Source organism: Oryx dammah, unplaced genomic scaffold, assembly GCF_014754425.2.
Source record: "Oryx dammah isolate SB20612 unplaced genomic scaffold, SCBI_Odam_1.1 HiC_scaffold_27, whole genome shotgun sequence".
In the NCBI taxonomy this organism is placed as follows: Eukaryota; Metazoa; Chordata; class Mammalia; order Artiodactyla; family Bovidae; genus Oryx; species Oryx dammah.
This window is the reverse complement of record NW_024070211.1, coordinates 101320202-101340864: the sequence shown is the minus strand read 5'-3', so window position 1 is coordinate 101340864 and position 20663 is coordinate 101320202. Positions and strand designations below refer to the sequence as shown.

Sequence of the window (20663 nt, the reverse complement as noted above, 5' to 3'; positions counted from 1 at the left end):
TGCAAGGAGATCCAACCAGTCCATTCTGAAGGAGATCAGCCCTGGGTGTTCTTTGGAAGGAATGATGCTAAAGCTGAAGCTCCAGTACTTTGGCCACCTCATGCGAAGAGTTGACTCACTGGAAAAGACTTTGATGCTGGGAGGGATTGAGGGCAGGAAGAGAAGGGGATGACAGAGGATAAGATGGATGGATGGCATCACGGACTCGATGGACGTGAGTTTGAGTGAACTCCGGGGGATGGCGATAGACAGGAAGGCCTGGCGTGCTGCAATTCATGGGGTCACAAAGAGTCGGACACGACTAAGTGACTGAACTGAACTGAACTGAAGGGGACAGATCTTAACATTTCTTTCACAAAAAAAATATTCACTATGTGTGGTGATGGATGTTATTATTAAATTTACTATGATGATCATTTCACAATATAATATATCATTTAATCATTATGGTATATACCCCCCAAAATGGAGCCCATGTAAGGTGAGGTGGGCAAAGGAAGCTTTTTTACTTAACATTGTCTTATTTCCAGTTTAACTTTATTCTGTAACAGAACCAAACGGCTAGGAATATTCTAGAACTATGGATGTTGTCCCCAGTGATATATATTTTATTATTCCAGAGTAGATTAGGAGATAACAGGGTACATTTTAATCCATAAACCATAGTATTTATAACTATGTTCCAAATTATAATTAGAAAACAAATATGTATCAACCACCTTATTCTTACACTCTTTTAATGTAACAAATATTGCCCCCCAAAATGTTAACAACAGGTATCTACTATATTTTTCTGCCTAAATTCTCATTTTTTGAATAAAGGTAAAAATAAATCTTTTCAAGGTCAGTTCTGGGGTCTACAACCTTGTGAAGAAGAGATATTTTTTATATTCCTGATGCTTTTAAATCTCTGGGGATGGTTCTGAGAATAAAGTATACCGAAGGCAGTGAGAGGAAGAACAAAATTCTACCTACCTTCACTACCCAATGGGGAATCCCAGCTAACTAAGTTTGCATGAGTGAGGAAGCAGCAAGCACCTTGGAAAGCCACTCGACCTGCCAATAAAATACTTCAAGGTCCTCCTGACAGATGGTGTCCAACTCTGGTCAGGGATCTCAAACTCACAGCCATGTGAACATGTGCCTGGTTTTGAAACTGGAGTGTGCTCCCTAAAGACATCTTCTTAGAACCAGTTCAGTTCAGTTCAGTCGCTCAGTCGTGTCTAACTCTTTGTGACCCCATCAGCAGCACGCCAGGCCTCCCTGTCCACCACTAACTCCAGAGTCCACCCAAACCCATGTCCATTGAGTCGGTGATGCCATCCAACCATCTCATCCTCTGTCGTCCCCTTCTCCTGCCCTCAATCTTTCCCAGCATCAGGGTCTTTTCCAAGGAGTCAACACTTCACATGAGCTGTCCACCATATTGGAGTTTCAGCTTCAACATTAGTCCTTCCAATGAACAGTCAGGACTGATCTGCTTTAGGATGGACTGGTTGGATCTCCTTGCAGTCCAAGGGACTCTAAAGAGTCTTCTCCAACACCACAGTTCAAAAGCATCAATTCTTCGGCGCTCAGAGAAAGTATTTAAACTGCTACAGAGATCAAAATAATTATTTTAAATATCTGCATAGGAATGTGTATATATAGGCTTCCCTGGAAGCTCAGACTGTAAAGAATCCGCCTGCATGTAGGAAACCCAGGTTGGATCCCTGGGTCAGGAAGATCCCTTGGAGAAGGGTATAGCAACCGACTCCTGTATTCTTGCCTGGAGAATTCCATGGACAGAGGAGCCTAGTGGGCTGTAGCCATAGAGTCGAGAAGAGTTGGACATGACTGAGTGACTGAACTGCAGCAGCTTCTTTAAGTTATTCCCCCCAGAACACCATGCAGCCCAGCCTTCATATCATGACAACTGCACCACTACACCTCCCTTGTCCAACTTCCGGATTCCTATTTCCTCACAGCCTCACGTAAATCTGGCCACCAGGCTGGTATCACGTCTCCATTCACTTTGCTTGCTGTGTGCACCATTCTCTTTGGGCCAGGGTCTCTTGTTTTTCAGTGTGCTGTGTTAGTGAGAACAATGGCTTAAAGTGTTCCTCTATTCCTGGGAGTGCATTTACATTACAACAGTGACTTTCTAAAGTGTTGCAGGGGGAAAGTCAATTCTGACTTCTTGTTGAAAACTGTGTCTTTGACTTGCTTTTATTATTATAATCATACTCCAAGGCTTTGCCTGGAGGACCCTGTCTCTCTGCTTGACTGTGAACTAAAGTGCCTTTGTTCAGTTCATGGAGAGATAGTTTGTCCTTGCACATCCGTGAATAGAAGAGATTAACACACCTTTTCTGGGCTTTCCTTGTGGCTCAACTGGTAAAGAATCCGCCTGTAGTGCAGGAAACCTGGGTTTAATCCTGCGTTGGGAAGATCCCCTGGAGAAGGGAAAGGCTACCCACTCCAGTGTTCTGGCCTGGAGAATTCCATGGGATTGCAAAGAGTCAGACACAACTGAGTGACTTTTACTTTCACTTTCACTCTGCTGAAGGCACACCATCCCTTTGGAGATGTTTTGCAAGACTGAAGACCCTTTCACTTTACTTCCCCACTGCATCTCCCTCTCTGCCGGGAGCCAGCACGGGAGATCCCACCCAGGACAAGGTCATGCAGAGAGGCCTGATGGGCAAGGCGAGTCAGGCTTCAGGGGTTCCCCCTGGGTTTTCCTGAACATCTACCCCCAAGTCTGCCTGCCTTATTGTACTGTGCTTTCCACTCTTCTGACTCTGAAAGGAATTAACTTAGGGCTCCACTTAACAGTCTCCTGCATATAAAAAGAATGTCTCAGCTTAAACCCCTTTGATGGCTTTCTAACTTATCTGACCGGTCTTCCTGGACTTTACAACTTATGGATTGTTTACAGCCCCCAACCATGAGAGGCACGAAGCTCAAAACATCTTAAAGATATAGAGCCTTTTAGAGCTAAGAATTAGTTTGGTGAAGGGTTCCATTGTTGAGTTAATGTTTGCCGCCAGGCCTCCATATCGTTTATCTTTTAGGCACCTGGGAGGATATTAATCAATGTAATCGGGATACAGAAATAGGAATATAGTAGTTTTGATGTTAGCAATACTAGACTTTTTGAGTTAATTAATTTTCTCTTTGTTATAAATCACTGTGCTCCACTTTCTTGTTATAAATTGTTGTATCCTTGCCATGTAAGAATGTAACTTTATTCACTGCTTTCTGAGAGTGGCACCAGACTTTGAGAAGGACAACACTATTACCCTTATCAGAAAAGGGCTGTAAAATGTTAATTGGCCTTCTGGCTGGAAGATGATGTAAATCACCTAAGACTTATGTATACAACTAGGTATGCAGAGAGAAAGCCTGGTCTCGATAAGAGTCAGGGCTGTTGACACTGCATAATTTTGTATTATCCATTGATCTCTATGTACAAGCAAAAAGTATAAAAAGCTTTTCGAACAATAAAGGATGGACCAGTTTCTCTGACCAGCTCCTCGATGGGTTTCTTGGAAATCTGGCTCCCCCTGTGTTGAGTTTCTCTCTCTTTCTCCCTCTCCCTCTCTCTCCTTTTCAGGCTGAATTCCCATCTGCAGTGGGGAGGCTCACCACGTCTACTTACTTGCCCTGGCTTCTAAGACCCACGAGAGAGGGAGCCTAAGATGGGGCAGTTCAGTTCAGTTCAGTTCAGTCGCTCAGTCGTGTCCAACTCTTTGCGACCCCATGAATCGCAGCTCTCCAGGCCTCCCTGTCCATCACCATCTCCCGGAGTTCACTCAGACTCACGTCCATTGAGTCCGTGATGCCATCCAGCCATCTCATCCTCGGTCGTCCCCTTCTCCTCCTGCTCCCACTCCGTCCCAGCATCAGAGTCTTTTCCAATGAGTCAACTCTTCGCATGAGGTGGCCAAAGTACTGGAGCTTCAGCTTTAGCATCATTCCTTCCAAAGAAATCCCAGGGTTGATCTCCTTCAGAATGGACTGGTTGGATCTCCTTGCAGTCCAAGGGATGCTAAAGAGTCTTCTCCAACACCACAGTTCAAAAGCATCAATTCTTCAGTGCTCAGCCTTCTTCACAGTCCAACTCTCACATCCATACATGACCACAGGAAAAACCATAGACTTGACTAGATGGACCTTAGTCGGCAAAGTAATGTCTCTGCTTTTGAATATACTATCTAGGTTGGTCATAACTTTTCTTCCAAGGAGTAAGTGTCTTTTAATTTCATGGCTGCAGTCACCATCTGCAGTGATTTTGGAGCCCCCCAAAAATAAAGTCTGACATTGTTTCTGCTGTTTCCCCATCTGTTCCCATGAAGTGATGGGACCGGATGCCATGATCTTTGTTTTCTGGATGTTGAACTTTAAGCCAACTTTTTCACTCTCCTCTTTCACTTTCATCAAGAGGCTATTTAGCTCCTCTTCACTTTATGCCATAAGGGTGGTGTCATCTGCATATCTGAGGTTATTGATATTTCTCCCAGCAATCTTGATTCCAGCTATGTTTCTTCCAGTCCAGCGTTTCTCATGATGTACTCTGCATATAAGCTAAATAAGCAGGGTGACAATATACAGCCTTGACGTACTCCTTTTCCTATTTGGAACCAGTCTGTTGTTCCATGTCCAGTTCTAACTGTTGCTTCCTGACCTGCATACAGATTTCTCAAGAGGCAGGTTAGGTGGTCTGGTATTCCCATCTCTTTCAGAATTTTCCACAGTTTGTTGTGATCCATACAGTCAAAGGATTTGGCATAATCAATAAAGCAGAAATAGATGTTTTTCTGGAACTCTCTTGCTTTTTCCCTGATCCAGCAGATGTTGGCAATTTGATCTCTGGTTCTTCTGCCTTTTCTAAAACCAGCCTCAACATCAGAGAGTTCACGGTTCACGTATTGCTGAAGCCTGGCTTGGAGAATTTTGAGCATTACTTTCCTAGTGTGTGAGATGAGTGCAATTGTGCGGTAGTTTGAGCATTCTTTGGCATTGCCTTTCTTTGGAATTGGAATGAAAACTGACCTTTTTCAGTCCTGTGGCCATTGCTGAGTTTTCCAAATTTGCTGGCATACTGAGTGCAGCACTTTCACAGCATCATCTTTCAGGATTTGAAACAGCTCAACTGGAATTCCATCACCTCCTCTAGCTTTGTTCGTAGTGATGCTTTCTAAGGCCCACTTGACTTCGCATTCCAAGATGTCTGGCTCTAGATTAGTGCTCACATCATCATGATTATCTGGGTCATGAAGATCTTTTTTGTACAGTTCTTCCATGTATTCTTGCCACCTGTTCTTAATATCTTCTGCTTCTGTTAGGTCCATATCATTGCTGTCCTTTATCGAGCCCATCTTTGCATGAAATGTTCCCTTGGTATCTCTAATTTTCTTGAAGAGATCTCTAGTCTTTCCCATTCTGTTTTTTTCCTCTATTTCTTTGCATTGATCGCTGAAGAAGGCTTTCTTATCTCTTCTTGCTATTCTTTGGAACTCTGCATTCAGATGCTTATATCTTTCCTTTTCTCCTTTGCTTTTCACCTCTCTTCTTTTCATAGCTATTTGTAAGGCCTTCCCAGACAGCCATTTTGCTTTTTTGCATTTCTAGTGCACCAGTCATAGCAAACACCCTCTTCCAACAACACAAGAGAAGACTCTACACATGGACATCACCAGATGGTCAACACTGAAATCAGATTGATTATATTCTTTGCAGCCAAAGATGGAGAAGCTCTATAGAGTCAACAGAGACAGGACCAGGAGCTGACTGCGGCTCAGATCATGAACTCCTTATTACCAAATTCAGACTCAAACTGAACAAAGTAGGGAAAACTGCTAGACCATTCAGGTATGACCTAAATCAAATACCTTATGAGTATACAGTGGAAGTGAGAAATAGATTTAAGGGCCTAGATCTGATAGATAAGAGTGCTTGATGAACAATGGAATGAGGTTCGTGACATTGTACTGGAGACAGGGATCAAGACCATCCCCATGTAAAAAACATGCAAAAAAAAAGACGGGGCACCCTCCGCTGTTCAAACGGGTGCTGGTGGCCTAACGGAGATGGTGCAAACCTTTTGTCCTGAGGTTTTATTAGCTTTCCCCATAAACCAAGTTATTCTGCATCTTTTCTCCACTAAATTTCCCACTACACTATTCTTTCCTAATCTCTCTTTTATATTTCTAAATAAGTAAGTTTTTCCTCGCCTATTCTGTCTCCCCTTTGAATTACCCTGGATCCACTGGGGCAGGACCCTGGCACCTCTCTATTCTGCCTTTTGACTTTAGTTCCTCATCGCTTCTTTCCCTGTAATCTATAAAAGAACCAGGCATCCAGATCCCAATAAGATGTTATTTTGAGGTGCTAGCCTGCCATCTTCTCGGTCTGCCGGCTCCCCAATTAAAGTCTCTTCTTTGCCTCAACACCTCCTCTCTCGGATTCACTGGCCTATCGCACAGTGAGCAGAGTAAGCTTGGACTTGGTAACAAAAGTATTAAGAAATTTGGGATAAAAATGTCAAGCTCATAAGGGAGATATTTTTGGGAGGGAGTCAGCTCTATAAGTCAACATTAGTCACCTATGCCTCCTTGTCAGGACTTTCTCTGGTTAATAACATTCCTCTTCCAGAAATCAAATCCAAGGAAAAAAGGTATGTGTTTTAACCTGAAAGATTTATACATCGCAGATACCAAGTAAATCATCACTGATCTTTCCTGAATCCATACCTCTAATATTTGAAATTTCTGCAGATACTTCTCAGAGGCTTCACATTTATACAGGAAATTTGATAAAGATCTCTGTACCAACCCTTGAGGGCTCAAAGAGAGCTTTGGATTAGATTTTATGGTTTTTAAATGTCAGTAGCAGATATTCTAAATAAATAAGATAAAAAGAGGGGGAAAAATCCCACTTTCTTTTTTTTTCATCTATATTGATGAACTTAGTCCAAATAATTTTTTATCCTCACCTACAAAAAAGGAAAGAAAAAAGAACTAGAGAAAGCAATGTGAGGAGACAGAAGGAGACCTTCTGTTAAGTACATATTATTAAGTACTAAAATAAAATTTAGTGCCTCTGTCCTTAAGATGGAAATATTGATGCAAAAAAAATTCTTTAGGTACATTAAGATAGCCTGGTGTCTATGACAACACTGGACTTTGTATTCTTCAGGCAGAATTCCTATATCATTCAAATCCAAGCACTTAACTGTGTGACCTTAGACAAATTACTTAACCTCTCTATGTTTTAGTTTTCTTAAAGTTGGAATCAATCTACTTCATAGGGTTATTATGAGGGTAAAATGAGTTAATATAGGTAAAAGCATCTACAACAGGGTCTGGCATAAGGAAATACTAATTAGGTGTTAGATGTCATCATTGTGGTGGTTATTACAATTGTGCTACTGCCAGCTCGTAGATTAGAAAGTTCAATAATCCAAAGGCAAAAGAATGGGCAGTATTGGCACTTTTCCTACATTTTTTTAAAATGCCATCGTTGGTGTTGGACTATTTGGCTTAAAACATATTCTTCATCAAACACAACCCCTACTATCCTTTACTACCCAAAGAAAAGTATGTGCTCTAAACCACTGTAACTATATATATATAAATGGCTATGGAATGGTTAGATAAACATGATAACTAAATGCCTTCATCCAGAAACCTCTGCCTTCGTTACAAGGCTAATGAAGGTGATCAGGCTTCCTTACACAAGAAGGGCCTGCGGTGCCTTCTAGAAAACAGTTCCCTTCAACATCATTACCAGTTTTAGTCCCTGAGTTGCAGATGCTCTGCTTTGCCTTTGTAAATTATTAGTATCATCCTATGTGCACTGAACAGTAATGTTTGTGGGGTTTTTTTTTGTCTCTTTATTTATTAAATCACCTTTAGAGTGCTGTATGACAAGTTAGGTATTAATACAAAAATCAGAGAATTATGATGTATCTGGAGAAGTCAAACTTGTTTGTATGCCTATTCATTTTTCTTTTTCAAAAAGTATTATGAATTTCAAAAGAACTAAAGCCACATTATAGAATGGTTATAAAATTAAAAACGAAAAAGAAACCTCTCAGAACCCATCAGTAACTAATTTTTTGGTATATTTCTTAAGTAATTCTTATTTATATTTTCAACATATTTATGAGCATATGTTTCTAATCTATTTGATATAGAACTATAACATAAGTACTTTCTATTAATATTTGCTCATTACTCTTCATAACCACAATTTTTAATGGGTGTGATATAGTTCACTCATTGTTCTATTACTACATCTTTAATCTGTTTTCCATTAAGATAGCTATGTAAATAATAGTCTCTTTTGAGTACATCTATTTTCATGTTTCAGATTTTATTCTTAGAAGAGATTCTGTAAGTACTTAATACTTCTCTCTTTAATAAATTATTTAAACTTATAGCTATATCATATTATGCAGGAAACAGCTTTTCAAAATATGTAAAATAACTCTGCAAAACACCATCACTACTAGCTAAAACTAAAAACATACTTTCTCCATGAAATTCTTCTTAAACTTTTTCTCATCTGAATTTTATCTCCATTCACATAGCTAGTTTCTCCTTGGCCCCTAAATAAAAATAACTTTGGAAATATTTCTCATGGCATTTTGCACCTTTATGTGATAGCACTTATGTCAAGTGTAATTAGTGATCATTTGTATGATATTTAATGTTTATGTCTTTCAGTAGATAATATGCTACACTGCAGCAGAGACTCACCAATGTTGCTACTTTTACACCCAAGTGTCTGGCACATAGCTTGTAGTCTTGTTTGTTGATTCAATGATTTAACAGTTTAAAATTATTTTGTACAGTGTTATGCTAAGTAGTATGGGGAATATATAGTAATATATGACAGTTATTGCCTTTAAAGAATTATAATAAAAATGAACCCTTACTATTATTTTTATTTTAATACCTCATAGAAAAAAGTTCATGGGCTATAAAACCAAATTAACCTACAAAACAAAAAGGCAACCTACTAACTGGGAAAGATATTTGCAAATTATATGACTCATAAACGGTTAATATCCAAACTATATAAACAGCTCATACAACTCAATATCCTTGACTCATTTCTGATCTTAATGAGAAAACTTCTAGTTTCTCACCATTAAATATGACATTAGCTGTGTTTTCCATAGATATTCTTTAACATTTTGAGGAAGTTCACTTCTATTACCAGTTTACTGAGAATGGGTGTTGGATTCTGTCAAATGCTTTTACTGTATTTATTGGTATGAGCATGTGATTTTTTTCATCCACAGTCTGTTGATGGGATGCCTTACTTACTTGATTTTAGATATTGAACCAGGCTTGCACATTTGAGATAAATTCCACTTGGTTGTCATGTATAATTTTTAAATACATCATTGGATTTGATTTGCTAAAATTTTATTAAGAATTTTTTGTATCTATGCTCATGAGAGATACTGGCAAGGACAGCAAGTGTTTAGATTTAGAATCAAGAATTAGATGGGCTACCAGAAGTTTAGCTGTTGAATATAAACTACAAGATGCTTACTCCTTGGAAAGAAAGTTATGACCAACCTAGACAGCATATTAAAAAGCAGAAATATTACTTTGTCAACAAAGGTCAGTCTAGTCAAGGTTATGGTTTTTCCAGTGGTCATGTATGGACATGAGAGTTGGACTATAAAGAAAGCTGAGCACCAAAGAATTGATGCTCTTGAACTGTGGTGTTGGAGAAGACTCTTGAGAGTCCCTTGGACTGCAAGGAAATCCAACCACTCCATCCTAAAGGAGATCAATCCTCAGTGTTCATTGAAAGGACTGAAGTTGAAGCTGAAACTCCAATACTTTGGCCACCTGATGTGAAGAACTGACTCACTGGAAAAGACCCTGATGCTGGGAAAGATTGAAGGCGGTAGAAGAAGGGGACGGCAGAGGATGAGATGGTAGGGTGGCATCACCGACTCAATGGACATGAGTTTGAATAAACTCTGGAGTTGGTGATGGACAGGGAGGCCTGGCGTGCTGCAGTTCATGGGGTCACAAAGAGTCAGACATGACTGAGCAACTGAACTGAACTGACTGATTCATTTATTGAGTACCTGCTATCATGTTTATTTGATTCTGAAATGTCATATAATTCAGTTTCTTAATATCAGCTTTTTTAAGGGAGAAAAAAACCTCTAAATTCTATGCTAAATGTGTATATTGGTTATAAGATACATTTTCAAAAATTTTAAAAATGTAAACAAACATGTTCATTCTATATGTGCTAAGTGCTATATGTGCTAAACACGGTGGGCACAGAGATGTGCTAACTAGTCATGGACCTAAATTACTCATGGAGATTAATCTATTGGAGTTACACATGCATCACACAAACACATAAAATATAGTCTGCTAATATATTGGATACTAGAGTAATAGATCCTCTTCTTTGTGTTGACCCAACCAACTGCAAAGATGAATACATCTCTAGTCTTTCTTTAGCTAGCTATCTTGAGAGATTTAGCTAGCTATCTTGAGAGCTTTAGCTTTACTACTATATTGAAGAAATATTTCATCTTACATAAGCAGAATGATTTATTCTATTTTGCCATTTGTTAAAATCACAACCACCTAGAGAAAGTTATTTCCACAAAATGATTACTTATTGATAACAAAATATTCACCTTGATCATCTCGGGTAATTGGTATATTCCTGAAACTAAATTATCTTGACAGTGTTCTTGGCAAAAGAGGAAAGCTTATTGCTTCAAAGATAGGGTTATATATTAACACATTATAAGGTTAGGATGACAGAGGAGCTAAGAAACTCTTTTTAAAAACTTAAAGACATTTTGTTATTTGATTGGTATAACTATGAATTTAAAACTGAATATAGGAAGCCCAAGTGTAAAGAGTATCTGAAATGTAGGTGCTAAATATAAAACCTCTTTTTCAATATCTCACACTTAAACAAAATATGTGGCAGCACAAGCATATCAAGCTTACAAAGACTGCAATCTCAGATATTCTGCATCCTAGCTATGATACTTTCTAATAATTTTTCTCATAAAAACTGTGAAAGCATGAGGCCAGTAACATCAGTACAAAACCTTAGGTGAGCATGAGTGTAACGATGCTTACACACTTCAATCACTCAGTCATGTCCGACTCTTTGTGACCCCATGGACTGCAGCACACGAGGCCTCTCTGTCCATCACCAACTCCTGGAGCTTGCTCAAACTCATGCCTATTGAGTAGGTGATGCCATCCAACCACCTCATAACTGTTGTCCCCTTCTCCTCCCACCTTCAATCTTTCCCAGGATCAGACTCTTCAAATGAGTCAGTTCTTCACCTCAGGCGCCAAAAAGATTGTAGTTTCAGCTTCACCATCAGTCCTTCCAATGAATATTCAGGACTGATTTCCTTTAGGATGGACTGGTTGGAGATCCTTGCAGTCCAAGGGACTCTCAAGAGTCTTCTCCAACACCACAGTTCAAAAGCATCAATTCTTTAGCACTCAGCTTTCTTTATGGTCCAACTCTCACATCCATACATGACCAGTGGAAAAATCATAGCTTTGACTACATGGACCTTTGTTGGCAAAGTAATGTCTCTGCTTTTTAACACGCTGTTTAGGTTGGTCATAATTTTTCTTCCAAGAAGCAAGTGTCTTTTAATTTCATGGCTGCAGTCACCATCTGCAGTGATTTGGGAGCCCAAAAAATAAAGTCTGACACTGTTTCCCCATCTATTTGCCATGAAGTGATGGGACCAGATGCCATGATCTTAGTTTTCTCAATGCAGAGTTTTAAGCCAACTTTTTCACTCTCCTCTTTCGCTTTCATCAAGGCTCTTTAGTTCTTCTTCACTTTATGCCATAAGGGTGGTGTCATCTGCATATCTGAAGTTATTGGTATTTCTCTCAGCAATCTTGATTCTAGCTTGTGCTTCATCCAGCCTAGCGTGTTTCATGATGCACTCTACAAATAAGTTAAATAAGCAGGGTGACAATATACAGCCTTGACATACTCCTTTTCCTATTTGGAACCAGTCTGTTGTTCCATGTCCAGTTCTAACTGTTGCCTCCTGACCTGCATACAGGTTTCTCAAGAGGCAGGTCAGGTGGTCTGGTATTCCCATCTTTTGAAGAATTTTCCACAGTTGTGGTGATTCACATAGTCAAAGGCTTTAGCATAGTCAATAAAGCAGAAATAGATGTTTTTCTGGAACTCTCTTACTTTTTCCATGATCCAACAGATGTTGGCAATTTGATCTCTGGTTCCTCTGCCTTTTCTAAAACCAGCTTGAACATCTGGAAATTCATGGTTCACGTATTGCTGAAGCCTGGCATGGAGAATTTTAAGCATTACTTTACTAGCATGTGAGATGAGTGCAATTGTGCAGTAGTTTGAGAGTTTTTTGGCATTGCCTTTCTTTGGGATTGAATGAAAACTGACCTTTTCCAGTCCTGTGGCCACTGCTGAGTTTTCCAAGTTTGCTGGCATATTGAATGGAGCACTTTCACAGCACCATCTTTCAGGATTTGAAACAGCTCCACTGGAATTCCATCACCTCCACTAGCTTTGTTCATAGTGATACTTTCTAAGGCCCATTTGACTTCATATTCCAGGATGTCTGGCCCTAGGTGAGTGATCACCCCATCGTGGTTATCTGGGTCATGAAGATCTTTTTTGTACAGTTCTTCTGTGTATTCTTGCCACCTTTTCTTAATATCTTCTGCTTCTGTTAGGTCCATACCATTTCTGTCCTTTATTGAGTCCATCTTTGCATGAAATGTTCCCTTGGTGTCTCTAATTTTCTTGAAGAGATCTCTAGTCTTTCCCATTCTATTGTTTTCCTCTATTTCTTTGTACTGATCACTGAGGAAGGCTTTCTTATCTCTCCTTGCTATTCTTGCTACACAAGAGAAGACTCTACATATGGACATCACCAGATGGTCAACACCGAAATCAAACTGATTATATTCTTTGCAGCCAAAGGTGGAGAAGCTCTATACAGTCAGCAAAAACAAGACCAGGAGTTGACAGTGGCTCAAATCATGAACTCCTTATTGTCAAATTCAGACTTAAATTGAAGGAAGTAGGGAAAACCACTAGACCATTCAGGTATGACCTAATTGAAATCCCTTACGATTATACAGCAGAAGTGAGAAATAACTTTAAGGAACTAGATCTGATAGACAGAGTGCCTGATGAACCATGGACGGAGGTTTGTGACATTGTACAGGAGACAAGGATCAAGATCATCCCCAAGAAAACGAAATGCAAAAAAGCAAAATGGCTGTCTGAGGAGGCTGTACAAATAGCTGTGAAAAGAAGAGAAGTGAAAAGCAAAGGAGAAAAGGAAAGATAACGATGCTTAAAGACTGATTAGTGTGAAAAGGTCACAGTGACAAGAACAAGACAGCCACCAAAAGTGTCACGTGGAGTTCATGAAATAGCAAATGTTTTGTGCAGAAGTGTGAGGTGATATAATACGTTAGAGTAGCCACTACAGTCAGCAATAGCTTTCATGCAATGCACATGACTAACAGTACAATGATAAACACAAGCATTATATGCATAGCAAAAGAGATTTGTTTTACTACTCCAAAGAGTAAGTAATGGCAGTACCTAAGCAGATTCATGTATACAGTGTGAGTGGTTCCAGAACTTAGGGAATCATGGTATGAAAGCTGAAGACAACGCAGTAAGGGTATGTGGTCAGCACCACATTTCTCAGGGATACTTTCATTCTACATGTTTTTCTTTCACCCGTTTCAGGGTCAAGCACCACTAAAACCTCACTATCAGGATGAACCAGTCTTTCCATCGCTTCTACCTCCTAACTTGGGTTGGGGAGGACAGTTGGACAACGGAACACAGTGATTAGCACACCATTCTTGCTCAATCTTCAAACTGTTAGCTTTCAGACAAGCACCCTGTGATAACCCATAACTTAAACTTGTGGGGATCTTTCTTTAAAACATGGGGATGGAAAAGGAGAGGACCTGTGCCACTCTTCTCTTGATTGCCATGACAAGAAGGAATCATGGACAAATACAGCTATTTTCATGCTCAAAACACCCTCTGATCATTTGTCTTAACCCACAATTCGATTGCTCTCATCACATTTTGACTGCTGGGAGACTGCAGTCCATGTTTATCTTCGCTCTCTGCATGATCTTTAACCTATCTCTTTCCTTCATCTCTCTGTCCTCATTTTCAAACACATGTAGCTCTTCTTCTATCACAAGTCATCATTCTCATTATCTCATTGCCTTCTCCAGAGGTGCTTCTTTCATTTTTTGACACCAAAATGGCCTGTGCAATGCTTTTTCCATTTCTTTACCACCTCCTCCCTTCTGAATTTTTTGCCAACAGGCATCTAGTCCTGCTGCCCTCCTCACCCAATACCTTTCCTTAAAACTAACAATGATCTCTTTTCCTTATTCTGTTTGATCTCTATACCACTGTCTTCTCTAAAAATTTCTTGATACAGTCTTGACCCTTGCCTTCTATAGTCTGAAATTATTCATGGTTTTCTGCCTTTCTGATGACTCTTTCTTGTTTTTTTATCTCTTGGTTGCATTTTTTTCATTCTTCTTCCCTCAAGCTGTGACCATTATTCACAGTTCAGTCCTTGCTCATCTGTTTTTCTTCCTTTCTAGACCAGGGGATTTTAAATTGTGTTCCTTGATCTAAAATACCTTAGAAGCTGCCACTGAGAACCCAGGGAATGAATGAAAGTGTGGACAACTGGTGCCTTCCCACTACTTCAAACAGAATAGCTCTGATTTTATCTGTTTATTTGTTCCATATTGTTTATTTTGGAGAGCTTCACTAGTTTATGGAAAACTACATCAGAATCATAAAACCTGAATCTAATTTCTTTTTTAACCACTATCTATATAACTTTGGACAAATATTTCAAAGCATTAATAAATTTCTAAATCCAAGCTTGTGTCCTTCCCTCCCCCTAAACTACTCTCCAGCTCTACTCCGCAGTACATTTCTAATTCCTACTGATTTTTTGGTTTTCTGTCACTTCCTCTAGGAAGTCTTCTCTGAATCTGAGATCTGGGTTAGGTGTTCTGACATGGTACCATAGCATTCTGAACAAATCCTTTAACACAATACTTATTTGGTTGTCTGTTGGTTTATATTTCCTACTAAACTGGAAGCTCACTGAGAACAGACTATTATTCATGATTTACCTAGCTTAGGGCATGTAGTAGGTTTGAAGTCCCAAGCAGAGAAAATTTTATATTCAGCAAAGATACCCAAATTAGGTGACACTGCTCTCTTTTCAATGAAACAGAAATGAAAAGGCATGTATCAATGTTATCTCTCATTGTGATCAAACTGCTCTCCCCATCTGCCTGTTTTCTGAATGTCCCTGACATCTCCTTCATCTACTTTTGAATCCTATTCACAACATCCTCACCATTTACTTTTATTGGGGAAGTTATCTTATAGTCCACTGACTTTTTTTTTTTTTTTGGTCCTAAAACAGAGATGCACTGTTAAAGATATCTGCAATGACCAAGAAAACATCAGAATACTAATTCATCTTGTTTTCAACTCTGTATCATTACATCATTCTTAACAAGATTATAACATTGCACTATTTTGGCCTAATATTAACAATATCCACTTCTAATAGTAAACAAAGATGAAAAATCTTCAAAGGAAGATTTTGAGGGCATATCTGAGCAGTTTATAAGAAAAGTATTGGTAGCTGATTTAGAGATTATAACTGCCTGGTAAAGAACGTATTGCTTTAAATATTTGCTGTTTAAAATGTATATATAATAACAAAAAAATCCTAAAATTAAATCAAAGAAGAGTAATATAATGTTCACATATACTCTGTTAATATGGCCTTAGAGAAATTCCATCTTTAATCCTAAACTCAGCAACCATATTAGGGGACTTTCATCATAAATGACATAGGTTCCAAGAGCAAAATTACATTTCAATTCAGTGCTATTTTATTTAAGAATTTATCATATTTTCAAACACCAAGCTAACACAATTTAGACCCAATGAGTATCTTTTACCTCACTGCTTTAAATCTGGAATCTTAGCTTTTTACTACTATGATTCTTCAGATTATATTAAATGGAAAAGCTCCTAAGAAAGACCAAAATCAAAAATATTTTACAATAAAGCAATCTCTGTATAGCAAAATTGATCATGGTTCATTATCTGCTTAACAGAGAGTGCTTGACAAATAGAACTTCAAAAAGATATTCTTGGAATAGATGTTATAAAGAAAACTCATGTATCAGATGAGTAGCTGATTAGATGAAATCCTGTACAGCACTGAGAGACCAAGATTTAGGTCACGAATCAATTCAAGGAAGTCAATCTGCTGACTAAGTTTCTCATGTTTCTTGTAACAATAGTAATATTTGTATAAAGAAAAGCCCCACAGCCAACAGGGGAAATGGTACTTACGAGTACTGTGTCAGCAGTTCCAAATCATTATGCATGTTGATTGGATATGCTTCGCTGAGTTCAAACAACTTCTCTAGGGCCTCATAAATGAAAATGATGCAAATAAGAGAAGCAAAAGCTTCTTCAGTAAACCGGGTAATATAGCAGACAAGGGAGCTTGCATCAGTGGCCACAAGTATGATACACAGGGTTGCAGTCCAAAGTCCAATACTAGCTCTTAAAGATAGGTATGACAGCCCATATTCTCTAGGAAGAGGGAAAGAACAGGGGAAAGAAGGTCACTGAACATCAAGCTTGTCACCATTTTTAGTAGATGGAAATAAGTTTAATTCAGGAAGCAAAAGTAAATAAGCTTCACATCCCATGAGTATCTAAACTCAAAACTTTGTCTACAGGGAACACCAAAGGTACAAAACTCACAGAGGTTTCTCAGTGCTTAGAACTGAAGATTATTTTTTATAAATATTACATAAAAATATATAAATATTTTACTGTTTCTTTATTTCCATGGAGAGACAAAAATGGCAAACTGAATCAAATCAGCAACTTCCACCTCTGCCAGCAGATTTCCAAATGTGATGTTGAGAGAAGCATAAACACAGGATAGACAGGGACTAAGGGCGAAAAGTATATAACACTTACTTGCAAAATTTAAACAAAATCTTTTCAAACACCAAAACTGGTCCTGTACTGCCTAGAATGGTAAGAGGCTGTCCACCAAAGAGAGAATAGGCTATTCCAGTCATGGATGCTCCAAAGAGAGACTCGATTGCACTCTGTGTGGAGATATAAATGTTTCCATTATCTAAGCTGTACAGGCCACCATTATAACTGGGGGAAAATATACATAAAATACATGGGGTCTATTCTGTGAAGCACCTACCAGCAACCTTGGGCAGGAGGTGGGGTGGGAGAATTAAAAAAGGGGCAGGCCGTCAAAATATGGAATGGTAGTAGACAAGGATACATTATCTCCCTCTTCTTTATCTTACCTTTCTTTCACTTACTAAAAGTTTACATGTATTCACAACAAATGTCTGGCAGAAGCATGGCCTATATAAGTGGGAAATGGACCTCTTAAGAGGTAAGAACCACTCTAAAGCTAGCCTAAGACTGGGGGCCAGGGATGAGATCAGAACCTTGTGCAACAAAAGAATTATCTGTTCTGAGATTACCAGTTCCACTAGTCAAGAAGTTCATATGAAGTTTATCTGCTAGACCATACATCAAATCTCTCCTCATAAAGGAATTCAAAATGAAACGCACACTCATCTAACTACGAATCTTAAATGCTGATTCAAATTCAAGTTCAGAGAAAAGAATAATACATACTATTCGACCCTCAGTTGCTTCTCCCAACAGTCCTCCAAATGTGATGACGGGAGACATACATGCGCAGTAGAGAAACAGAAAAGATGCTAAACACTGCAGGCTGAAAGCATCTGTGAAGTCACTCCAGAAGTATGGAGCTTTTCTTTTGATATCTAAAATAAGTCCCCCAAAAATCCTAAGACAGGGGGGGAAAACACAATAGTGACATACAAAGATAAAAAACACATAAGTCAAAATACTCATTTGCTTTGTTGCCAGGTCACAGTATAGGTTTTCCATCAGCAGAGATGAGACCCGTATTAACCTGCTAGGTTTTACACCATGATCTACAGGAATAGCTTTGTATCACTAAGGCACTTCAATTCCTAGCGAAAAATCATGTCAACAACCTCAAAAACCCTAGGTTCTCTCAAACTAGGTTCTCAGCTGTTCAACAATCAAAATTCAAACAGTGAGATTTAAGGATTACTCTAATCTCTGTTCCATTTTACAAAAACCTAGTCCTAAAATCAGGCCTCTTATCTTCAGTCATTGGCAATATTGGAATTGTTTACATTCCATTTAGTGTAGCAGAAAGTGAAGGAGGGAAGGTAAACTGATTTTTATATAGCCTAATAGTGAACATCAACCTAGACAGAAAAGGTGGTATATAACCATGGCTCCAGCTATCCACTCTCTTTGTCAAAAAAAATCGCTTGCCAAATAATACTTCATACAGGCACTTAAATGGGCTTATGGATGACAATAATACTTAGTAGAGAGAGGTAAGTTCCATTATTGTTTTCATTTTTGGAAAACTAACACAGGGGCCTTATAATAAGCAACCTAGATAAATGTACTTTTGATCCACTGTTGCTAAACATATTCAAACATCTATAATTAACAAGACAATAATGACCTTACTTGGGGTAAATGAGTGTATTCTAAAAATATCAAAAAAAACACATTAGAAATATGTAAAGGATGATATTTTGGTAGGAGGAGGAGAGTGGGAGAAGCATTAAATTGTGAAATGTCTAAAATCTGAGGATGAAATTTTTTAATCTATTAGTAATGAGAGCATTAAACAGGTATTCTCATTCTTTGAACATTTACTAACAATATGCAGATTTAACATTTGACTACTAAAAGCTCTTTGTGCTCTTTGGAATAGAGATGTCATATTAAAATGAATAAGGCTATGATTAAGTTCCTACTTGGAGGTTAAAAAAAAACTGTTATGTTCAACATACTGCAAGTATGCTAAATACACCAGGGTTATGGAAAAATATTAAAGGTTTGTTCTTTATTTTCTAAATAGGAATATAATGTGGCAATCTAAGAATCACTTCAAAAACGATTGTTCTCTTGAGAAGCAAATTCCTATCTGCCTTGAAAAATGTACCTCTTCAGAATAACTGAAAATTATATTATTTTTAATTGCCCTGATATAGACACAATAGTAACTATTAATATGTTACATATTATTATTTGAGTGATCGAATCATTATGTTTTCCACATCCACCAGAGGGATGTGGAGCAGGAGAGGTTGAAAAGGATGAAATTTCAATTAAAAAAAAAGGACATTTAATATTCAGAGAAGTTTGCAAAGAATCTATGAAAATTCACACACATACACAAAGATCATCTTAGTTTAGGTTCTCCTACTTGTGTTTAGTAAAACACATGCATATTTTTATTTGGGGGATCATTTCTGAATGATGTGTTAACTTCTCAAAGTCATAATTCAAAGCAGATTTAATCTACTAGTCTATCTGTTCATGTAGTTATTTTTTACATCCCACCTAATCCCCAAAAGAATGTGAGGTGGTTATGAATGATCACTTCGTAGTTAATATTTATAGGCTTGATAGCACTTTCTATTAGACTACTGTTTTCTAATTAACTACTTATTAGGCCATACATTAGTCTAAATAGCTGTTATATTACAGTGTAATAAACGTGCTTTTAGCAGCAAAAATCTAAATCCGGAAGTGGGAGGTCATTGCAGAGAACAGTACAAGAGCAGCCCAAATGTGCACCAGCAACTCCAGGAGAGCAGATGAGTAATGGATACTTCAAGTCCTGTCAGCAACAGAATCTGTGGAAGAACTCTGAAGGAGCGATGATACCGGATATTGGTGACCTGGGAGGATTTAGGAAGCAGTAAGGAAAAGTGAACTTTGAAAAAAAAAAATCTAAGCTATGTGGCACGTTACACCTGAGAGAGAGGGGAAAAAAAAAACAAACACCAAAAATAAAAAGACAGCATTTGAAAATTTGCAAGAAAACAGAAGGAGTTACAATGTTTCCAGTAAAGGGAAAGGGAAAAAATTGTCTGAATCATCTCAAATTAGGTACCAGACTGAGGAAGACATTTCCTCTAGAGACAAAACATAGAAAAAGGGAAAGAACAGAGGAGAATTAAAATGCACAGAGTTGTCAGGAACCGTAAAGTCAGCTTAGAGGACACAGTACCGGAGATGGCCCTGAGGAGAGGGGAGCACCAAGCCTGCAAGTTTTTGCAACTGCCTTCAATTATAATGGAGGCTGTGAGCACATATTCCCTGAAGAGAGACCCACCCAAAGGTTTCTGATTTTCTGCTCACACATTTCTTGGAGAGAGACAAGCTGTCAAAAAAAACATAAAGAATCATTTTAAGAAATAAATTGAAGCTTTCATCTCTTCAAAGATGTGTGATTAGAAAAATAAATCATATAGCTCTTTCAGATTACTATCATAAAAATAAAAAATTTTATTATATACATCCTACTTGCATGTAATGAGACAGGGTCTATAAGACTGAGTTCTTGGTATTTATTTTCATTTCCATTTTGAACTTGAAGTTTTCAACAGGCTCTTTTGGAAGGGGCAACTGACAGTTTTCTCATTCATTCT

At 38.3% G+C, this 20663-nt stretch overlaps 1 protein-coding gene across 5 annotated transcripts in view; it reads right to left on the bottom strand.

The window, feature by feature from the left end:
* Nucleotides 1-20663, bottom strand: part of SLC4A10 (solute carrier family 4 member 10) — a 347705-nt gene that overhangs the window by 90534 nt on the left and 236508 nt on the right. For all 5 annotated transcript variants that reach the window (XM_040229231.1, XM_040229232.1, XM_040229230.1 and 2 more), the window contains 3 exons: nucleotides 17785-17959; nucleotides 17095-17228; nucleotides 16453-16698 (listed from right to left, as the gene is read on the bottom strand). In XM_040229231.1, the coding sequence (XP_040085165.1) occupies nucleotides 16453-16698; nucleotides 17095-17228; nucleotides 17785-17959 (555 nt within the window). The remainder of the gene's footprint in view (nucleotides 1-16452; nucleotides 16699-17094; nucleotides 17229-17784; nucleotides 17960-20663) is intronic.